The sequence below is a fragment of the Opisthocomus hoazin genome, chromosome 5, assembly GCF_030867145.1.
Source record: "Opisthocomus hoazin isolate bOpiHoa1 chromosome 5, bOpiHoa1.hap1, whole genome shotgun sequence".
Classification (NCBI taxonomy): Eukaryota; Metazoa; Chordata; class Aves; order Opisthocomiformes; family Opisthocomidae; genus Opisthocomus; species Opisthocomus hoazin.
This window is the reverse complement of record NC_134418.1, coordinates 2,041,252-2,060,304: the sequence shown is the minus strand read 5'-3', so window position 1 is coordinate 2,060,304 and position 19,053 is coordinate 2,041,252. Positions and strand designations below refer to the sequence as shown.

Below are 19,053 nucleotides of genomic sequence, written 5' to 3'. Positions count from 1 at the left end.
CGCAAACAGTTTTGGGAGAAAGTCCTCTCCTGAAGAAGGATCCTTACCTCATGAGGCCAGATGACCTGATGTCAGAACACACGTGCTTCTGCTGTGGTACCAGCCTAAGACATCCACCTTTCTGGAGCTCCTGTAGAATTTAATTTAGTGTGGCAGACTGAGAGTTTCCCTCATGAGCACTTATCTCCTACACATGAGCAGATCTTCTTCTCCAGAGTAAAGGAGAAAAGGCATCTTAGCTCCTGCAAAGGGCTGTTGTGCGGTTCTTTGCTTCGTGGAAGACACATCATGCCGTGGTCTTAGCTTCTCTCCATCACAGTTTCACTTTGATTCTTTGTTCAGTCTCATGCCTGAGCCTCTACATTTCTCTGGATGGGTGGTGAGTTTGTGTTACTTGTGGCTTTCCCGTTGGTCCCTTGTGAAGTGTTGCAGAACGAGGTGCTGTGCTCACCGGGGACACAGGCTGGCACCTCCTGGATAGCAGAAACTGGGTCAAAGGAGGAAAAGCCCTTCAGGTTCTTGGGTTCCTAGAGAGAACTGGAAATGTCTCTTTTCTCTGGAAGAGAGACAGAAGGAACTTCTTTTGGATCTTGCTGTTTGAAACCTTATGGTTTCAAAGCCTTTATTTATTTTTGTTTACTTTTTTTAAATACTTGAGTTTTCTGGTGCTGTGGACAACCCACTTTCTCAGAAGACTCAAACCCACAGTCTTGCAATGACTTGGAGACAGTGTTATGTGGGGTTTTAACCTTTCGATCTGTTTATAAAGCTGGAAGACTTGAGAGGGTCTGAGGGCTGTGTGAACCCGGTACTCACCCAGCCCAGCTCCTAGGAGTGTCTTCCATTCATATCACCATGTCTGCTCGTCATTGATGTCGTCTTGAGGCACCAGAAGGGTTCCCATAGGGCACTGGAAGGTTAGGTTATCGTACTGGTGGACTGGTTCAGGGCAGTGAACGAACACAGGGGCCGGAGCACAGGAGTGAAACGCGGCTGTTGAGCTGCTCTGCTGCAGGACAGGCAGGGACACGCCGGGCAGCAGAAGCTACCTTGCAGCCTGAGGTGCCTGTGGTCATGTGTTGTTATCCCACCTGCTGACGCTGTTATCATCAGTCATTTCTAGAGCGCCGGAAACAAGTGTGCCGCTGGGCGAAGGGAGCTCGTTGGTGTGTGGTCAGTTGTGTTCTGCCCCAGCCTGGTTGGGCGGTCACCTGAAATGCCATGGTTTCCTTCTTCCCATCTAATTCATGTGTTTGGGTTTCTTTTGATATGCGTATCATTTTTCTTTAGAGAAGCTGCGATACACTAATTTACAATTCCTGAAGCTGAAGTTAAAAACTCCCACCCTTGCACATAGAATCATTTGGGTTGGAAAAGACCTTTGGGATCATCAAGTCCAACTGTTGACCTAACATGGCCAAGGCCACCAAGGAAGCGGTGGAAGTTGCTGTCCAAAACTGACCCATAAATCCCACAAACTCTTCTGCTCTGCTTCAGGGCAGAGTCAATTGTTCCCATTTAAGTTGAGGGCAGTAACATCTTAAGCCTTGTAGCTGTCTCAAAAGCGATTGCACATCTCTATCCAAACATCTGCTGAGCATGAGGAATATTCCTGCTCGTCTCGATACAGAAACCTGATGGCACCCAAGGTGCTGCTGACACTTTGCAGTTCGTGCTTTGCTAAAAGCGGTGACGTTTTCAGGGGACGGTGCAGAGGTGTCAGCAGATGTGATAGAGTGTGAAGAGCTTGTGGCACTAACACCGTCACTGACATACTTCACATCTAACGGATGTCATGGCGGGGTGTGCTTATGCCACATTCAGACCCTTTCCAGTCTGGTCTGAGAAGAACCTCCTCTGCCCTGTCCTACAGACAGCTCGAGGTAGGTGCTGGTGGTCAAAGCATCCATGGCAAAACCCAGAAAAATCTCCTGAAACGGGTAACCCTCAAGAGCAAGAACAGCCAGATGTTCCAGCTTTCCTCCTTTTTATCGTTTCAAGGAGGGGAGAGAAAATGGAGATAAAATTAATTTTGAGCAATGGTCCTTTTTAATGCCAACTTTAGGTATGTCCAGCCGGAGGTTAGGCAGCAGCACTGAGATGCATCTTTGGTGTAAAAGTGCTGGCCGCAGGTCCTGCCAGAGGCAATGCATTTCTCTCTTGCACTTCAGTGTCTGTCTGCAGAGAAATGATGTATCCCTAGAAACTTCATGTTTGGAAACAGGGCTCTGAATTCATTTATGTGAAATCCCCCATGAAACTACTACGTTGTAGGCATTTAACAGGTTACCCCCCTGCTAGACACGTGGCAGTAGTTCCAGATTTGCAATCGAACAAGAAACCTTGCCAATGACCCCGATTGCCTGATAGTTCCTTGCTTTACTTGTGTGCTGACTTACAAATGAATCCACTTATACGGCAGTGAAAGGATGGTGCAAATTAAATGGACTCCTGAGCTTGTTCTGATCTGCTTATTGCTGAGCTGCTCTTATCTGCTACTGGCTTTGCTTTACTTCCAAGCATGTTCGCCTCTACTCTGCCCTGGTGAGGCCCCATCTGGAGTCCTGTGTCCAGTTCTGGGCTCCCCACTTCAAGAAAGATGAGGAGCTACTGGAGAGAGTCCAGTACAGGGCTACGAGGATGAGGAGGGGACTGGAGCATCTCTGCTGCGAGGAGAGGCTGAGGGAGCTGGGCTTGTTCAGCCTGGAGAAGAGAAGGCTGAGAGGGGACCTTCGAAATGCCTCTAAATATCTGCAGGGTGGGGGTCAGGAGGCCGGGGCCAGACTCTTTGCAGTGGTGCCCAGCGACAGGACAAGGGGCAATGGGCACAAACTGAAGCAGAGGAAGCTCCAGCTGAAGAGGAGGAAGAACTTCTTCCCTCTGAGGGTTATGGAGCCCTGGCCCAGGCTGCCCAGGGAGGCTGTGGAGTCTCCTTCTCTGGAGATATTCCAGCCCCGCCTGGCCGCGGTGCTGTGCAGCCTGCTCTGGGTGACCCTGCTTGGGCAGGGGATTGGGCTGGGTGACCCACAGAGGTCCCTGCCAACCCCTGCCATTCTGGGATTCTGTGATTCTGTGAAGAGAGGAGCCTCTTACTCCACGAGTGTGGCTGCTTGCCCGGCGTGGTGTATCAGGGGTTGGGTTGTATCCATGGTCGTAGGTTCGGATCGCTTGGGTGAGGCTGTGCCATGTCTTTATTAGGAAAGCCAGCCAGGCACTAACAGTGATGGTTTTCTTGGTGCAAGGATATGTGACAAACTTTCACCTTTTTCCTAAATACATGGGTCCAGAGCACCAGAGAGATTTAATCTATTTAGTGGTGCAACAGCTCCCAGCCCTCGTCATCTTCTCCTTCCAAAGCCGCTACCTTCCCAGAACATCTTCTGGTGGTCTCTTCTCTGCCCTGGACCGTACCGTTGCATGCTACAGGTTGTGTGGACGTGCTGTGAGGATGCGCAGCCTTCGTGGTGCTCCACTTGCAGCACGCATGGGCTCTACCTGACCGGCCAAACTGCTTCCTCGGCACAGCCCCAGCTGGAGAAGCGCATTGGCCCTGCTCCTTGCAGCGCGGTGCCCGGGGAGCGTCACGAAGTCTCGTCAGGAATGTCAGTCCCCGGGTGCAGTTGCGTACCTTGGCGTGTCAGTGGAGGCTCTCAGCCCTCAGCGGGGAAGCGTTCGGTGGGCGGCTCTTCGATCCCTGCGTTTCGGGGTGTCCAGCCCTCCCTCCCTGCAGTGACCCCAAAGTTGGCACTTTCTGGGGAGGGTGGATGGTGTCAGACCCGGAGTGGGCTCCACCGAGCCACGGAGCTGTCACACCACTGGTAGGGCTGGGTTCGGGCACGTTGCCACCAGTGACGGGTGGAGAGACACCCGGCTGCCGGGCTGCGAGCGGCGGCTTCCCAGGCTCTGGTTACGTTCTGTTAACACCTTACCCAGCAGCAAGGATGGAAACGGAATCGAATATCTTGTTCCCATGTTTTTGAGGAAAATATTTTGACTAGGTATGGTGATTTTTCTTATGATAACTGAATGTCTCTTTAAAACAGGGGGGTCTAAAAGACCTGAGAAAACAAAAAATGAAGAGAACTGTACCAGTCAACTCTTAAGTTCAATTTTTATTATTAATTTGAAAGAAACCTAACTTAAAAAAATTCAAGTTTATCTTGAAACCATTTTTCCTCAGCTTTGTGATTTCACCGGCAATCTGAGTATCAGTTATCCGTGAAGTTATTTGTTACCATGTACGTTAGTCATGAGACCATCTCTCAACCAGTGTGTCCAGTTTGGGGGTACATAGTTTTTTAACTATGTAGATAAACTGAGAAGTGGTCAGACAAGAGCTTTAACACCAGTATTTCAAACCGTAATCTGCCTTGCATAGAAGAAAAATGAATTTTATCTAGAAATTATAATGAAGGTGATTTAATAATCTTTGAATACTTTCAAGGGAAGAAAATTTCTGGCAGGAGAGAGCTGCTTATGCAGCGAATAGATGAAGGCAAAGCTGGAAGTGTGAATTTAGCAAAATGCAAACTGTGGGGATGGCTGATGCTCCTTGAAGCGGGATACTGAGAGGTCTGGTAGCTCTGCTGTTGCTTGGGCTCCTTAACCAGAGGCTGGGTATCTTATAAAAAACATCTTCTGTGATTTACTCAAAAAGGTTTTTGGGTGAGATGAGGCACTTCTGAAGTTCTCTTTCCTGTCAGGTCACCTTCAGTTGGCCGTAGGTCCATAGCATTTCCAAGAGACGCTCCTTAGCAAACACCAGTTTCCTCATCTCGTTCCTTAGCGAGTGGATCCATGCAGAGCACGTCAATTTTTTGATGTCTGGGAAAAGCTTTGGGAAGAGTTTATCTGAACAGAGGAGGAAGAAATCTTGCTGTCTAAATCATTCAGTATACATTTTCCAATTTTGGAAAGCCTTATAAAATCAAGCACGGGTTCAGATTTGTGATTTTGGCCCCATCAGCATGCTTTCAGCTACTGTCAGATAGAAGAAGAAAAGAAGATCTGAAATATCTGAAAGCAGAACACTTAGGCAGTCTTACCACGGGAACAAGACCGTAGAAAACCCAATCAGTCAAGTTGGTTTTTGACCCCAAGTAAGCATGTTAAATCAAATTTAATGAGGTTCTGCTTCTCAGCAGCGTTGTGTTAGGTGACCGTGGGTTGAAGGTGAAAGGAAGCCTCGGTAGACCCACACAGAGGTGCTTTCACACCATGGTTGCACCAAGCTACAAGCAGAGGTGCCTGCTGACCATGGCGTGGCTGATGAGCAGTAGCTCATCTATCCGAGGAAAAGTACGATGTTTTTCATCCTGTTGGCAAACACCAAGGACAGAGCAGAGGCCGTTAGTGGTGCTGGATGTGTCCCACCTCTCTGTCTAGCTGTGCACAGAGCCCACCACCGTAGAAGCGGCAGCTCCTGCTCCTTCACGGTGCTTCATGGTGCTGTTTACTAACTGTAGTCCTTGCTACACCTCACCGAGCTTAAGTAGGGCTCGGTTAGCTTGGCACTGCCCTTGGCTGTTGCCCTGATGTCTGATAGCACAGGAGGAGCTGGAAGGGCCAGGAGAGCCCTCATGGGCTCTGAACCGGGGCCACCACCGAGCCACTTCGCTGGCACTGCCGAGGCAGCAGCAGAAGACGCGGTGACCAGCCCGATCCTCCCTTCCCCCACCTCCCGGAGCAGCATCCGTCAGTCCGCATGACCCTCCCCCTACCAAAACTGGCTGCTTTCTTCCTCCTCCTCCCCCCCTCCTTCCCTTTTTTTGGCTGAGTGATGAGCTGTATGCCAAATCCATCTGCTCCTGTCTCCCCTAGCTGCCTTCCATATCATTACAGGATCCCTGGCAGCCAGCCTAGACCTATCTCTCTCCCTCCACTCTTAGGAGCACATTCCTTTCTACACCTTTTCCCGAGCTGGGATAGAAATGAGTATCAACCCCAAACAAAAAGCATCTGCTTTCTGCCTGCTTCTGCTTCACCGGACGCGCATGTACGCTACACCCGTGTCAGCAGCGAATGCAAAACACACACAACCCCCCACCTCGCCGCCCCGCATCCAACATGGGCTGATGAAAGTTTGGGCGCCGGGAGCCTGCCTCACACCCTCTCCCTCTCCGTCTCCGCAGCACCAGCTGTGACCACCGCACCATTTGTTCCTCCAGCCCACGCCAGCACTCGGAGCCAGTTCTTTATCACCCCAATTAGCCTTGTCTGTGCTGATGAGAGGAGAGAGGCTTCCACCGCAAGGCAGAGACGGGGGGAAGAGAGCTGGCGCGCGGCGGGCACTGCGAGAGGCGATTCCCTTCACGGCGGCTTTGTTCCCCGGCGGGGATAGATTTCACCGGGTCAGGAGCGCCGCTAAAAAGCCAGCGCTGCCATCCCGCCTCCATTACCTGGGTGACGCTGGTTTATAAACAGTTGCTTGAATAAGGTCAGAGGACGCCGTTTCTTGGGGTTTTCCCTTTTTTTCTTCATGAGCTTAGTTATCTGCTAGAGGGAAGAGGAGCGTCCTCGAGCCGCGCCGGCTCCTGGGTGTTGTGACGGGCTGTGCCTGGCACTGGCCACGTTTCTGGGTGAGTTTGGAGATGCACCTTGGCTGTGTCCCCAGAGAGGATCTCCTTGCATCTATAGCAAAGCTTCCAGTAGCCTCACGGGGTGGTGAAGCAGTTCCTCCTTCTCCCGCTGCCTGGTTGTAGTGTCTCGCATGCTGGCATGTCAGGATACCGAGCGGTCAACGCTGCGCTGATGCTCATGCAGCCATCAGCCTGAAAGTCTACTCTTTTTTTTTTTCCAAACCAGCCTCTTGTAGCACTTTCTGGAAGCGATGTTTTTGTGCCACAGTTCCCTCAGTGCTGTTGTGAGCTTGCGTCCCTCCCAGGCTTCTCTTCCCCTGGCTTCATTGTTGAAGGCCCTCTTCTGGTAGGTACCTTAGGGCTATCATCCCGGAGCCAGGAGTCCATCCTTTGCCCCGGCACAGGTAGATCTACCTCACTGGGAGGAAGAGGATGGACACAATTCAAACCCAGTCCCATGATGGGCATTCAGTTTGGAAGGACAAAGTAGCCCTGTATGGAGTGGGGCAGGTCCCATCAGTGTAGTCCCAACAGGATAGAACCTGGTCTACAGAGCACACTCCATGGCAGGTGGTCCCTGTTAGAGGTGTTCCTGTCATGGCCATGGCCAAGAAAGACCTTGCTGGGAGTCTGTGAAGCTGAGACGCAAGAAACTTGACAAGTAACTCTGGTCTCCAGATCCATTTCACAGTGCCATGTCCAGTGGAAGGCTGGCCAAGCAGGTCCTGGATGCTGGACAGGTAGAAGAGCAGTCTAAACCAAAACAGGTGAAATTACACTTTCCAACAAAAATCCCTGAGGGATTCAAAGACTGAACTGGTACACAACAAGGTTGTGTCTTAGTGTTGTCTTAATATGTGGAGCCCACCACAGAATCACAGAATCGCAGAATAGTAGGGGTTGGAAGGGACCTCTGGGGGTCACCCAGCCCAACCCCCTGCCCAAGCAGGGTCACCCAGAGCAGGCTGCACAGGACCTTGTCCAGGCGGGTCTTGAATATCTCCAGAGAAGGAGACTCCACAGCCTCCCTGGGCAGCCTGGGCCAGTGCTCCGTCACCCTCAGAGGGAAGAAGTTCTTCCTCATGTTCAGATGGAACTTCCTGTGCCTCCGTTTGTGCCCATTGCCCCTTGTCCTGTCACTGGGCACCACTGAAAAGAGCTTGGCCCCATCCTCCTGACACCCACCCTTCAGATATTTATAAGCATTTATTAGGTCCCCTAAATGCTTCTCCACGTTCTTCTGCGTTTGATTTCCCCAGTGAGAGGGGTAAGTTATTCCCGATGCATTTGCCCGGGTTGCTGTGGAGTACGTCCCTCCTGTACCTGTACCCTTGGAGCTCCTGTAGCTGAGGCTCTAGAGCAGTTTTTCATATCTGCTTTATTAACGTCAGCCAGAAGGAAATCTGCAGAGATTGCTCCAGTTCAACCAGTCACCGCCCAGCAAATTTATTTCACATCTTCCCAGGCTTCAGAAAAGGGCTTGAGCTCAGTAGTACGCAGCTCCAAACCAATGCCTGTGGCCAATTGTGTGTTCTTTCAAGATCTCCAAAGGAGGCCCTTACCATGTGTCCATCTCACATTAAACATTCATTCCCTTGTCCTTCTGCTCAGACGCCATAATCTGTCTCTGAACTGTCCCATCTGAGTCCTGTCCCTCCTCACGCCATCCCATCTAACAGCCTTGTGTACAGCCTTGCCATGAATGAAGAACTCAGCCATGCAGGGAAAGGAGGCCGTTTCCCTCCTGGACCTGTTGGAAGGAAGCTGAAAGGACCTAGAAGCATTTATCTCATCTGTCTTCTTCCACCAAGACAAACTCAATTCTGCTTAAACTGTTCTTGATGGGTTTCATCTAATTTGTGCTGAAAACTTTCCACCACAGAGACACCACACCTTCCCCAAGCATTTGGTTGCAATACTTTGCTCCTTCCCACTAGGATACTCTTCCTGCTGTTCAGCTTGGATCTGACTCGATGCTTTTTGAATTGTGTCCCAAGAGAGCGTGAAGAAAACATTACTCCTTTCTTCTGTGCTGTAGCTTCTTGCACACGCAAATACCACCATGCCTCCCCTGAAGTCCTCTCTTCTAGACTCAGCACATCCAAGTCCTCAATGTTTCCCCCTAGGTCTTGCTTTCAGACCAATAGTCTGGGTCCACCAAGGCAGATGTGACTTTCCTTGGAGCTCCCACCTCTCCAGCCCCCATTGGAGAGGAAGGAATTGTGGTGGCTCTCCGTGAGCTTTCTGTGGAGACTTCCCAGTAGTGAGTTGGGTTTTGCTCTGCCCAAGCTGTCCCAACGCCAGCATGGATGGTCAGGGTTGGACCGCCCAATTCCAGGTCATTTTAAAGCACTTCCCACCTTGATATTTTCACACCGCTGGGTGAAACCACCCAGCCCCGATGCCTCGGAGCTTTTCTTTCTGTCTCTGGAAGAAAAATAAGAAAACAATAGGAAGAAAAGCTGCGTCAGAGCCAGGCAGATTGGAGTTAATCCTCCCTCAAAATGGATCCCACCAGTGCCGGTGTACGTGAGAATCGCCTCTCCTGCACCTTTGCTGGGTCCTCTCCCCAGCACAATGCTTCACTTTGTGTTTCAGCGCAGAAAGAAGTGGTGAAGTTGCTAATAATGGCACTAAAAGAAAATATGCTACATCTGTTATGGATAGCAGTACAAAATTAGCTGATCACACCTCTGACACCCAAGATGTCTTCACTTAAAATACTCGTTGGCTTACTTTACATAATTTGCTGATTATATTTAAAAGAAATACAATTTTGCAATTACTGTTCTTTCTGGTGTGCTATCTATGCATCATTTTCTTTTTATGTTTATATATTTCTCCTTCATTAGTGCAGTCTGAAGGGTGATTAGATCCCTTCAAACATTTTACAGAGGTTAAACGTTGATTAAGATTTAATTATTACTGTAAATAGCTTGGAATGACATATGGTGCAAAAACCTGACATATGTGCATTTGAATAAATGAAGTGCTATTTCCCATGATGCTTCAGTAGCTGTTTAACAGCTTTGCTGAAGGGTTATGTTGCACCTCATGTTAAGATTGCTTTGATGTTATATTTTGTTGGGTTTTTGCAGCTGAAAGCTAAGAACAGTTTTTCCAGTTTTTAAAAACATTGAATATTTTAAATACCTAAATTGTTTTGCACAAATTTTTGCTAATTTGTCTAACTAGGTTAAACATTTTCAAAAGCATTTCGATTTTAACGTGGGTTCCTAGCATTGTGTCAGCAACAGCGTTGGTTCAATGTATAGGATTTCTGAAAGTCTGGTCTTGCAAGGTGCCCTGTCCCGCTCGGGAGCGGGATCCTTGCTCGCCGCGGGAACCGGGAGCACCACGGATCCCTCCCAGGGATGCACGCGTTCAGAGTGATTTCAGAGCAAGGGAAAGCTTCGCGCCAAGCCAGCAAGAGGAAAAAATTAGGAAAGGTCTGGAGATTTTATGGAGACGGAGGAAGGGGTACGTAGATTTTAGCTGTGATCCGTCCTCGATGGAGGATCTGGAGCCCTGGTCCAGGAGAGAAATGAGGGTGTGTTGTCCCCTCGTGTCACCAGGCAGCCTGTGGCTTTGCCGGGTCCCTACGGGTGCAAACCACAGCTTCAAGGGCTGGATTCCTTCTAGCACCATGCGAGGGGACCTTGGGGAGAAGGAGGAGAACTCTCCTGAATAACGCTGGGTGGGACCCGTTTGGTTCTCAGGGACACTCTGAAGTTCATGGAGTATTGCAAAGCAGAGGGCGTGCGTTGTTTCACGTAAGAGAAGTCAGGCCCAACAGGGATGTTTTGAGGCTTGAGCAGAGTAAAGCACCTTAAAATGACACGGACAAGGCATGACTGACATTGTGTTATTTACGTATTATGCTTCTCCATATTAATTTATTGATCTATCGAGCTCCTGCTGCAGCACAGCAACGCGATGCCCCTTCTGATCTTGCCTCCTCTTTGATTTCACAGATCGAGACGTCTCGGCTGGAGCCAGAAATCGCAATGGCCACCACCAGTAAGACTGTAGTCTACAATAAGGGATTGTAAGTGGAAGCGGACAGTCTCAGCCCAGAAGACCTGGGGAGGGAAAGGGGGAAACTTGAGATCCCGACTGGGAAAAAGAAAACAACAACAAGAGAAAACAAATAATAGAGCTCAGCGATAGTAACATATTACCGCTCCTGGCGAACCGGGAGTAAATTAACACTTGCAGAGAACTGACACCTCACACCAGTCAATAAGATTAATATTAAAAGTTTTAAATTAGCACAGGAGCAGCAACAAAAAAAAAAAATTACATTCAGACACTTTAGAGAACTAGCTAAACAATAATCTCAGAACTTAATAGCACTGCATGGAGGGATGTTTAACGGCGTGTTTACATGGTTATACCTAACTTCATGAAAGTAGCCTTCACCGAGAAAATTTTGTTTTCGACACAAATTAAATCTCCACACTGATGCTGCACAAAAATAATTCTGTAGAGAGCAACGGGTGCCTGAACGTGAAGCGCTTGGTAGGGTGTTTGAGAAGTGTCCGGTATCAGTTTCATGCCGATCCTGCCCCAGGGATCATGCGCAAAAGCAACCTTCCATGGTTCGACGTGGAACGCTCCATTAGCACAACGAAGGTCATAGCCTGTGCACCCTCCATCCCTCCCTCCTTCCTCTGCCGACGGTCCTGGTGGCATCTTGCCATCCACTGCACTTGCAAGGCTTGGTGCCACAGGAGCCTACCGCCGGGTGGATCTGCAAGGGCGTTTGCCCAGGGTTCAAGATACTGGAAAGCCAGCGTACCCTGCAATTGAGTAGGAAGGGATCTTATAGCAAAAGTATGATTGATCTGGCTCTTCTCCTTTGCACAGACGTGGAAGATGGAATTATCCCGCCTAATGTAGAACCTCTAAAAGTAAGGTTGTTAATCTAAGCTAATTGGCTAAGCCATACTTTGCTAAGCTAGTTGGCTGAGGACATGGTATGCTTTACCTTTTGGTCAGCCCTGAAGTGGTTGGGCAGGTTGGACTAGATGATCGTTGGTAGGTCCCTTCCAACTGGAATTTGCTTCGCTCTTCTTCTCTTCACTTTCTCTTCTTCTCTTCTCTTCTCTCTCTTCTCTTCTCTTCTCTTCTCTTCTCTCTCTTCTCTCTCTTCTCTTCTCTTCTCTTCTCTTCTCTTCTCTTCTTCTCTTCTCTTCTCTTCTCTTCTCTTCTCTTCCTTCTCTTCCTCTTCTCTTCTCTTCTCTTCTTTCTCTTCTCTCTCTTCTCTTCTCTTCTCTTCTCTTCTCTTCTCATCTCTTCTTCTCTTCTCTCTTCTTCTCTCTCTTCTTCTCTTCTCTTCTCTTCTCTTCTTTCTCTTCTCTTCTCTTCTCTTCTCTTCTCTTCTCTTCTCTTCTCTCTCTTCTCTTCTCTTCCTCTTCTCTTCTCTTCTCTTCCCTTCCTCCCTTCCCTTCCCTTCCCTTCCCTTCCTTCCCTCCCTTCCCTTCCCTTCCTTCCCTTCCCTTCCCTTCCCTTCCCTTCCCTTCCCTTCCCTTCCCTTCCCTTCCCTTCCCTTCCCTTCCCTTCCTTCCTTCTCTTCTTCTTCTTATCCTTCTCTCACCTTCTCCTTCTTTCTCCCTCTCCTTCTCCTTCTCTCTTCTTCTTCTCCGATCTCCCATCTCCTTACCCCTCTCCCTCTCCTTCTCCTTGCAACGCTTTCAGCCAGAAAAGCCAGAGCTGCCCAAAGCCTTGTGCCGGTGTAGAGGAGGACCCAAAGCAGAAACCGGTGGGCAGGATGGCTTCGCGTGGCAGCCATGCCAAGCCAATGGCTTTGTGAGACTGCAGCCTCAGAGGGGTGAGCTGCCCTCTGGGAATGGCTGGCTGTCTGTCTGCCTTTTCAACTGCCCCACTTCAGGGTGCTTAAATTGAGGTGGGTGCAACTCCCCCCAGCACGGCACCGAATCCTGCCCTCACTGGAGATTGGGGCCATAATTTGACTTTCTGGTATCTTGCACCCAAGGGTAAACCCCAAAGCGACTCCCTGAGGACCAGAGGACTTAATGCAGATTTTGAACATGGTCACCAGCAGAACATCATGCCGACAGCAAGATCTGCATCAGGGTGGGTGGAGCCGTGGTGGTGGTGGCCCAGCTGAACACACAGGCTGTCATCCTTCAAATGCCAATTTGTTGGGGGTCTTGGGGAGGGTGGGGGGAGCAGGGGAAACCAAATCGCCACTGACACAGAATGTATTCAAAGGATTTATTGCAATGCTTGGAATCAGGAGGCCCGAGCCCCGCCGTGTGCTCCTCCACCACTGGCTGCTCCTCCCTCCCCGCTGGAGTCAGACCAGTAGGAACTGGAGTCATGCAATGGTTGGGCCAGCTCAGGAAGACTGATTCTGTCCTTGCGCTCGTGTAAATCAGGAATAATTGCACATAACAAATAAATTTGTTGAATTTACACACCAGCGTGCAGGGGAGGAGAGGCCAGATCCAAGGTCTCCATAGCTGCTGTTGATGGGCCACCTCCTGGTCCCTGACACTGGTGGAAACGCAGAGTGGGTCCAGTTACACTCATGGAGCTATTCTGGTTTTACACCAGGGTGAGGGACAGCTGAATGTGACCCAGTAAAGTTCCTCTAATGCACTAGATGAGATGAATGTACGCTCCGGAGGACACGAGGCCACCCCATCCACTCCGGGTGGGATTTGGAGAGGCTGCAGGCAGGTGACATCTTGTCCTATGGACATTTTCAATGGGCGTCTGTCCTACGGGCCTCGCAGGATCAGAGCCTGGGGGTGAGTAACTCCCCACGGCAGCGGAAGAGGAGAGAGCAGCGGGGATGCTGGTGATCCCCGAACAGCAGCCTGCCGATGGGAACGGCAGCGACAAAGCTTCGGAGAGCCAGCTGGGACGAGCTGCCTGCCTAAAACCGAGCCCTTTCCGTTGCTGTGGGGTGTGGGAGGAGGCGAGGACCGTTGTCGGGTGCTGAGGTTACAGGTACCCCCCCTTGCACACACATCCACATCTGTGTGCAGTGGGGAAAAAGCTACCCTGAGCCTAAAACTCCAGTTTACGGCTCCGCCGAGCCCGCAGAGTTAGGAGCCGAGCCGCGTCGTGTTGCATGAGGCACAACTTGCCTTCTTCCTCCTCCTGAATGGAAATGCGAGGCTGAGACAGAAACAGCCTCTTGTGTTGACAGGGAGAAGCCTCCTGGCTCCGGCGCCTGTCTGGGTGGATCGTTTCCCCTTCCCCGGTGGGTTTTGTCGCTGCGCTGAACCGTTTCTGCTGCAAAGCTCCTTCATCCCAGGCTTTTTTTTCGGTGGTTTCGGTGAGGTGGAGCAGGGAAGGAAGGTGGTGATGTGGTTTTGCATCGTGATCAAAGGTTACGGTGGCTGTGAGCTCCGGCTACCTGCCGGACCGCAGATGGACGCGAGGAATTCACAGTGGAGAGAAGGAGTCGGGGCTTTGCCTCGCTCTGTAGGGGACACCCGAGGAAAAGCACGGATTGAGCAAAGCTCTGCCTTGGGAAAGAACCAATTCCAGGTTTTCTCCGTGATGGAAGCGAGTACGGATGCTTTCCCCGCACACGCATCACCTGCAGAGTTTCGGCCTGTGCAGGTCGTTAATTAGCAGGGGATGCCGGTCGCGTTAATCCAGTGACGCTCAATAAAAACCACGTCGGTCTGGAGGAGAAGAGACTTGGGGCTTGACGAGCCACGCGACGCGCGAGGGCCTGATCCTGCCCGAAGGGACGAGGACCAGCTTGAGGGATGGCAGAGGAACCAGCGCTGCGAGATGATGGCTCGCTCAAAAGCAGCTGCACAGTCGAGCAAGTGACAATCAAACGGGCTAAATGAGTCTGGAGTTATCGTCTTCCCGTACAAACCCCGTCAAACTTGTTTCGCTTCATGTGTCATGAAAATGGGTCTCAGTCAACTCGGCGGAGTTCGTGCCGAGAAATAAATACATCCCGAGGTCCTGAGTCAGGCGTTCGCCGGTGTTCATCTCCAAGAGCTGATCGCAGCCTTTGGCAGGTTGGCAGCAATGTTTGCTCTCAAATTTTGCTCAAATGCAACTCAAAATGTTGTGCCCCCCCTCTCCCTCCAGAGCCCTGGGAAGATGCTCCTGCTTGGAGCTGGGAAGGGAGAGCCACCACCTCATGAGGTCTGGATCCCCCTTTCCACCCTCTTCCAAAAGCACCTGCGGGTCTCGCGTTGTGAGGTAACGCTCACGGCAGTGGTGCTGAAGAGGTTGGAGAGCTGAGGACTCGACCCCGCGTCTCCCAAAACCCGCCCATGTCCCCTCCCCCTGGATGTCCAGGCTGGTGCAGACCCATCCCTGCTGCCCTTCCCCTCGCTGTCCCCAGCTCGGTGGCCAGCAGGACGAGGAGCACATTCTGGTGGCCCCATGGTCCCAACCTCTTGGGTCAGAGGAGACCACGGTGTCCCCCACGCTGAGACGCTGAGCCAGCCGATGCTCTTCAGCTTTTGAGCCACCACCCATCCCAACGCAGGGGGTGACGAGATGCGTTTTTATTTGAGACCAGCAAAAAGGCTCAGCGGGCGCAAAACCTGACCCTTACGGATCTCAAAACGCCGTTTCGCTCGCCGCGGCTCAAGGTCGGGCTCCCTCGCGCAGCAGGTCCAGCCCCAGCTCAGCGTGGTTGCCACCATCCGTGGTGGGACCACCGGAACACCGCGCTCAACCCTTCCTCCAGCGTTAGGGGTGAAAAGCGCGGAGCTGGGAAGGCGGTGGCACGTTAGGACTGTTCGTTTAGGGCAGCGGATTGTGCCAGCGAAGACTACGTGCGGCAGCTAACGATAACGTTATGCGCGTTCACTTAATAGCTAATTAATCTCTTCGACTTCCCTAATGTAAAGAAAGGATCCTTCAGTTCACGAGGACAACCCAACCGTTTGCATTTCTTACTTCCAGTAATTGGGGAAGTGGAAGAGATGGGGAGCGAGGAACTCACCACACACATCAAGTTGTTCACCTCAGCAGATAATAAGAAGGAGATGATCATCTCCTGTAGTATTTAATTAGAGATGTCGCGGTTAATTGATTTTCTTGGCTATGTTAATTAAGAAATAATGAGGACCAGGTTGCAGCAAAAGGTGCCAGCGAGGAGTTTGGAGTCCCTCCTGGGAGATGTGTCTGTTGGCTGCTCCCGAGCCGGCCAGGGACTGCCAGGGGACAACCCCAGGGTGGTGTCACCCATGCCCCAAACCCACCTTTCAGCTTGGGCGCAGCTCAGCTCCTTCCAGTTTTGCTCGCTGCTCATTTTTTCGCTCCACATCCCTGCGTGTGGGCAGGTGCCCGGGTCCCGATGGGAGATGGAGGTGTCTCCCCCTGCTTCGGTCGGCTCCTCTTGAGGGGCTTGGTGGAGCTCCGGAGGGTGGGATGCTCTTCAGCCCCAACAGCCTTTCAGCAAAGGTTTTTCGGGTAAAATAAGCTGAAGTGAGAAGCTGGCCTGGCTCTGAGAGCGTTCCCAGTGTTGGGCGTGCAGATTGCGGAGGCTTGACATGGTCTTGGTGGTGGGACATACCCCCCAGCCCCGGGTATCTCCCCGGCTCACAATAGGAAACATCCACTTTGGGCTTTTTCACCCCTTTTTCATGGCTTATTTTGCACCGAACACCCTCAGCTGTCCCTTCCTCGCCGTCGCCCTCCGGCACCCGGTCTGAACGCACCTTATACCGGCGTTAACGGCAGTCCCCGGGGACGCGGGGGGCTGCTCGCCGGCACCGGCACGTCTTCCAGCCGCCCCGTAACCTTCCGGCCGGAGCTGCCGGCCGCGACTCTCTGTGTGCCACTCGGAGCCGTGTAAATAAAAGAGTTTAAAGACGTGGGGCGAGGCTGGTTACTGCGGGCTCCAGCCCGACCTCCGCACGGCCGTCGGATGCGAGGGACGAGGCGGGGGTGTCGGGACGCGGAGGTCTCGGCTGGAAAGCCGGGTTCCTGAGGGGCTGGTTGGGCAGGGGAGAAGCTGCTGGGGAGGGGGCTTTTCCCCGCAGCACGAGGGGACGCGGGGAGGGGGCTTTCCCAGCAGCAGGAATCGCGATCATCTTGTGTGTATATATTTAAAATATATAATATTATATATAACTGCATTTTCTAGATAATCAAAGAAGTGTGAGTATAGATAAAATATGTCATTATAGATAGCTATATGTATTCTATAATTATATAAAATTACATATTATATATAATTACATATGGTATACATTATAGAATTCAATATGTATACACATTACATGCACAAATATATGTGTATCTATTGTGTATATATAAGTATATATAATAATGTATAAAAGTATATAATTACATATATTATATATATTACATATATTATTACTTATATACTTATCAGTATATACTTATAAAGTAATAATATATATAAGTATATATAATAATATATATAAAATATGCATTATAATATATATAAACTTTATATACACTTATATATATAAATATTATATACACTTCTATATATAAACATTATATACACTTATATATGTGTGTATATTGTGTACACGTATACAAGTGTATAATTGTGTGTATACATGTGTATATACAGTATATCTTATATATAATTATTATATTTTAGTGTATACACTTTTATATATTTTTAATATATATAAAATCACTGGAATTGATATGTATATAAGTGATATCTAGAAGTGATATATATGAAATCATTGTAACCCCGGCGAGATGTGGGAAGGATGCCTGACCTTCGCGCCCCGAGACCCCCTGCCGACGCCCCTCGTTGCTGGGGTCCCGGGGGTCCCTCCGGCAGCGCGGGCGCCCCGTGCCTGGCCGAGCCGCGGGGCCACGGCCTGTCCCCGCGTCCAACCCCGCGCAGGTGCCAAGCCACCACATAGCTCGCATACCTGCGGCCACCCCGCTGTGTCCCCACGCCCCTGGGGACCCCCCGCGGGAGCCCTCGCCTCGCGGCCATCCTCATCCCCACCACCCATCGCCACGGGCCGCCAAGCGCTCCTGGCTCCATCGCTCCCCGGGACCCAACACCCCATGGTAGGACACCGGCGTCCCCATGGCCGTTCGGCCGTCACGGGGCGAGGGGACGGCCCCCTTGTCCCCCCCTCCGCCGAGGCAACCAGACAGGCTTCCAGAGCACTTTTTTGCTTTTTATTACCACGCAGTAACACACACTACAGCTGCTGACTACCTACAACAGGGAACGCACGCACACGGGCACGAAAATAAAAGAATAAATTAAAATAAAAGCGAGTAAAATAAAAAAAAAAAAAAAAAAAAACCACAAACCAACCCAAACGAAACAACGGAGAAGAGGAGGGAGGCGGGAGAAAAAAAAAATGAAAATGAAAAAAGGGGTTGGGTACATTGAGCTTCTAGGTAGGACGTTTTTATTTGATCTCATGGCTGATGGACGGCTTCCAGCGCGGAGGAGGATGCGTGGGTAGCGTCCCGGGGCCGCGGGCGCCCTGGCAGCCTCCTCTTCCTCCTCGGCTCGGCGGCGGGAGCTCCCCGAAAAGCACCTCCGAGGGACGCCCCGGGCGGCGAGGGGGGGACGGGGTGGGGGTCCCCGGTCAGGCCGGGCGCCCCAGGAGGAAAAGCCACGGGCGGCGGTGGCTTTGGGCGACCGTCCCTAGAGTTCGTTGGGTGACGCCGCCTGTGTCCCCCCTTCCTCCCCCGGGTTCCTCTCCATGGTGGCTGCACCAGGAGCCTGTCCCTGCCTTAGTCGTTGGAGGTGACGTCGATGTCTTCTCCGCTCGACTGCTTGGTGGCGAGGCGCCATCGGTTGATGTGGTGGGAGCCTTTCTTCTTCTGGTCCGAGTCGGGTCCTTCCTCCTCCAGCTTCTGCCGTTTGTATTTCGTCCGCCGGTTCTGGAACCAGACTTTCACCTGGGGGAGAGGGAGAGACGGGCGCTCACGGGGGGGTCTCGGCGCAGCCGGCCCCAGCTGGGGACAGTGCTGCAACCCGGCAGCAAGCTCAGTTTTCCTTGGAGACCAGCAAAAAAGTCCTGTCCCCCACGGAGTGCTCCCATGGCCGCCCTGCCCTGCCTCAGTTTCCCCTCAGCAAGGTGGGACAAAACACAGCTTTGCTGCACATCCTGGCCTTGGTGATATTGGAGATGGGTGAAGGGCACCCAGCCACACCACAGCCACGTGGGACACCCCAACCCGTGCCCATCACCCCGGTGTCCTGGGTGATCAGCGCAGCGTGGCCGGAGCAGCCGAACCCAGCCTCGGTTCGTGCGGCCACCGGTGTCAGGATGTCCTGGGCACAGCGGCCATGGCTCCAACCACCCTCCGGCGAGGTCCTGGGCCCCAGGGCAGCAGAATCACAGAATCCCAGCATGGCAGGGGTTGGCAGGGCCCTCTGTGGGTCACCCAGCCCAACCCCCTGCCCAAGCAGGGTCACCCACAGCAGGCTGCACAGCACCGCGGCCAGGCGGGGCTGGAATATCTCCAGAGAAGGAGACTCCACAGCCTCCCTGGA

General features: G+C 51.5%; 2 protein-coding genes across 4 annotated transcripts in view; one reads left to right on the top strand and one right to left on the bottom strand.

The window, feature by feature from the left end:
* The window catches only part of SFXN5 (sideroflexin 5), a 117,913-nt gene extending 106,304 nt beyond the window's left edge, over positions 1 to 11,609 (top strand). For all 3 annotated transcript variants that reach the window (XM_075420233.1, XM_075420232.1, XM_075420234.1), the window contains one exon: positions 10,553 to 11,609. In XM_075420233.1, the coding sequence (XP_075276348.1) occupies positions 10,553 to 10,630 (78 nt within the window). In that variant the 3' untranslated portion in view covers positions 10,631 to 11,609. The remainder of the gene's footprint in view (positions 1 to 10,552) is intronic.
* A 6,588-nt stretch (positions 11,610 to 18,197) lies between these two features.
* Positions 18,198 to 19,053, bottom strand: part of EMX1 (empty spiracles homeobox 1) — a 5,885-nt gene continuing 5,029 nt past the window's right edge. The window contains 1 exon segment of the mRNA XM_075422130.1: positions 18,198 to 18,455. Within this exon segment, the coding sequence (XP_075278245.1) occupies positions 18,288 to 18,455 (168 nt within the window). The 3' untranslated portion in view covers positions 18,198 to 18,287.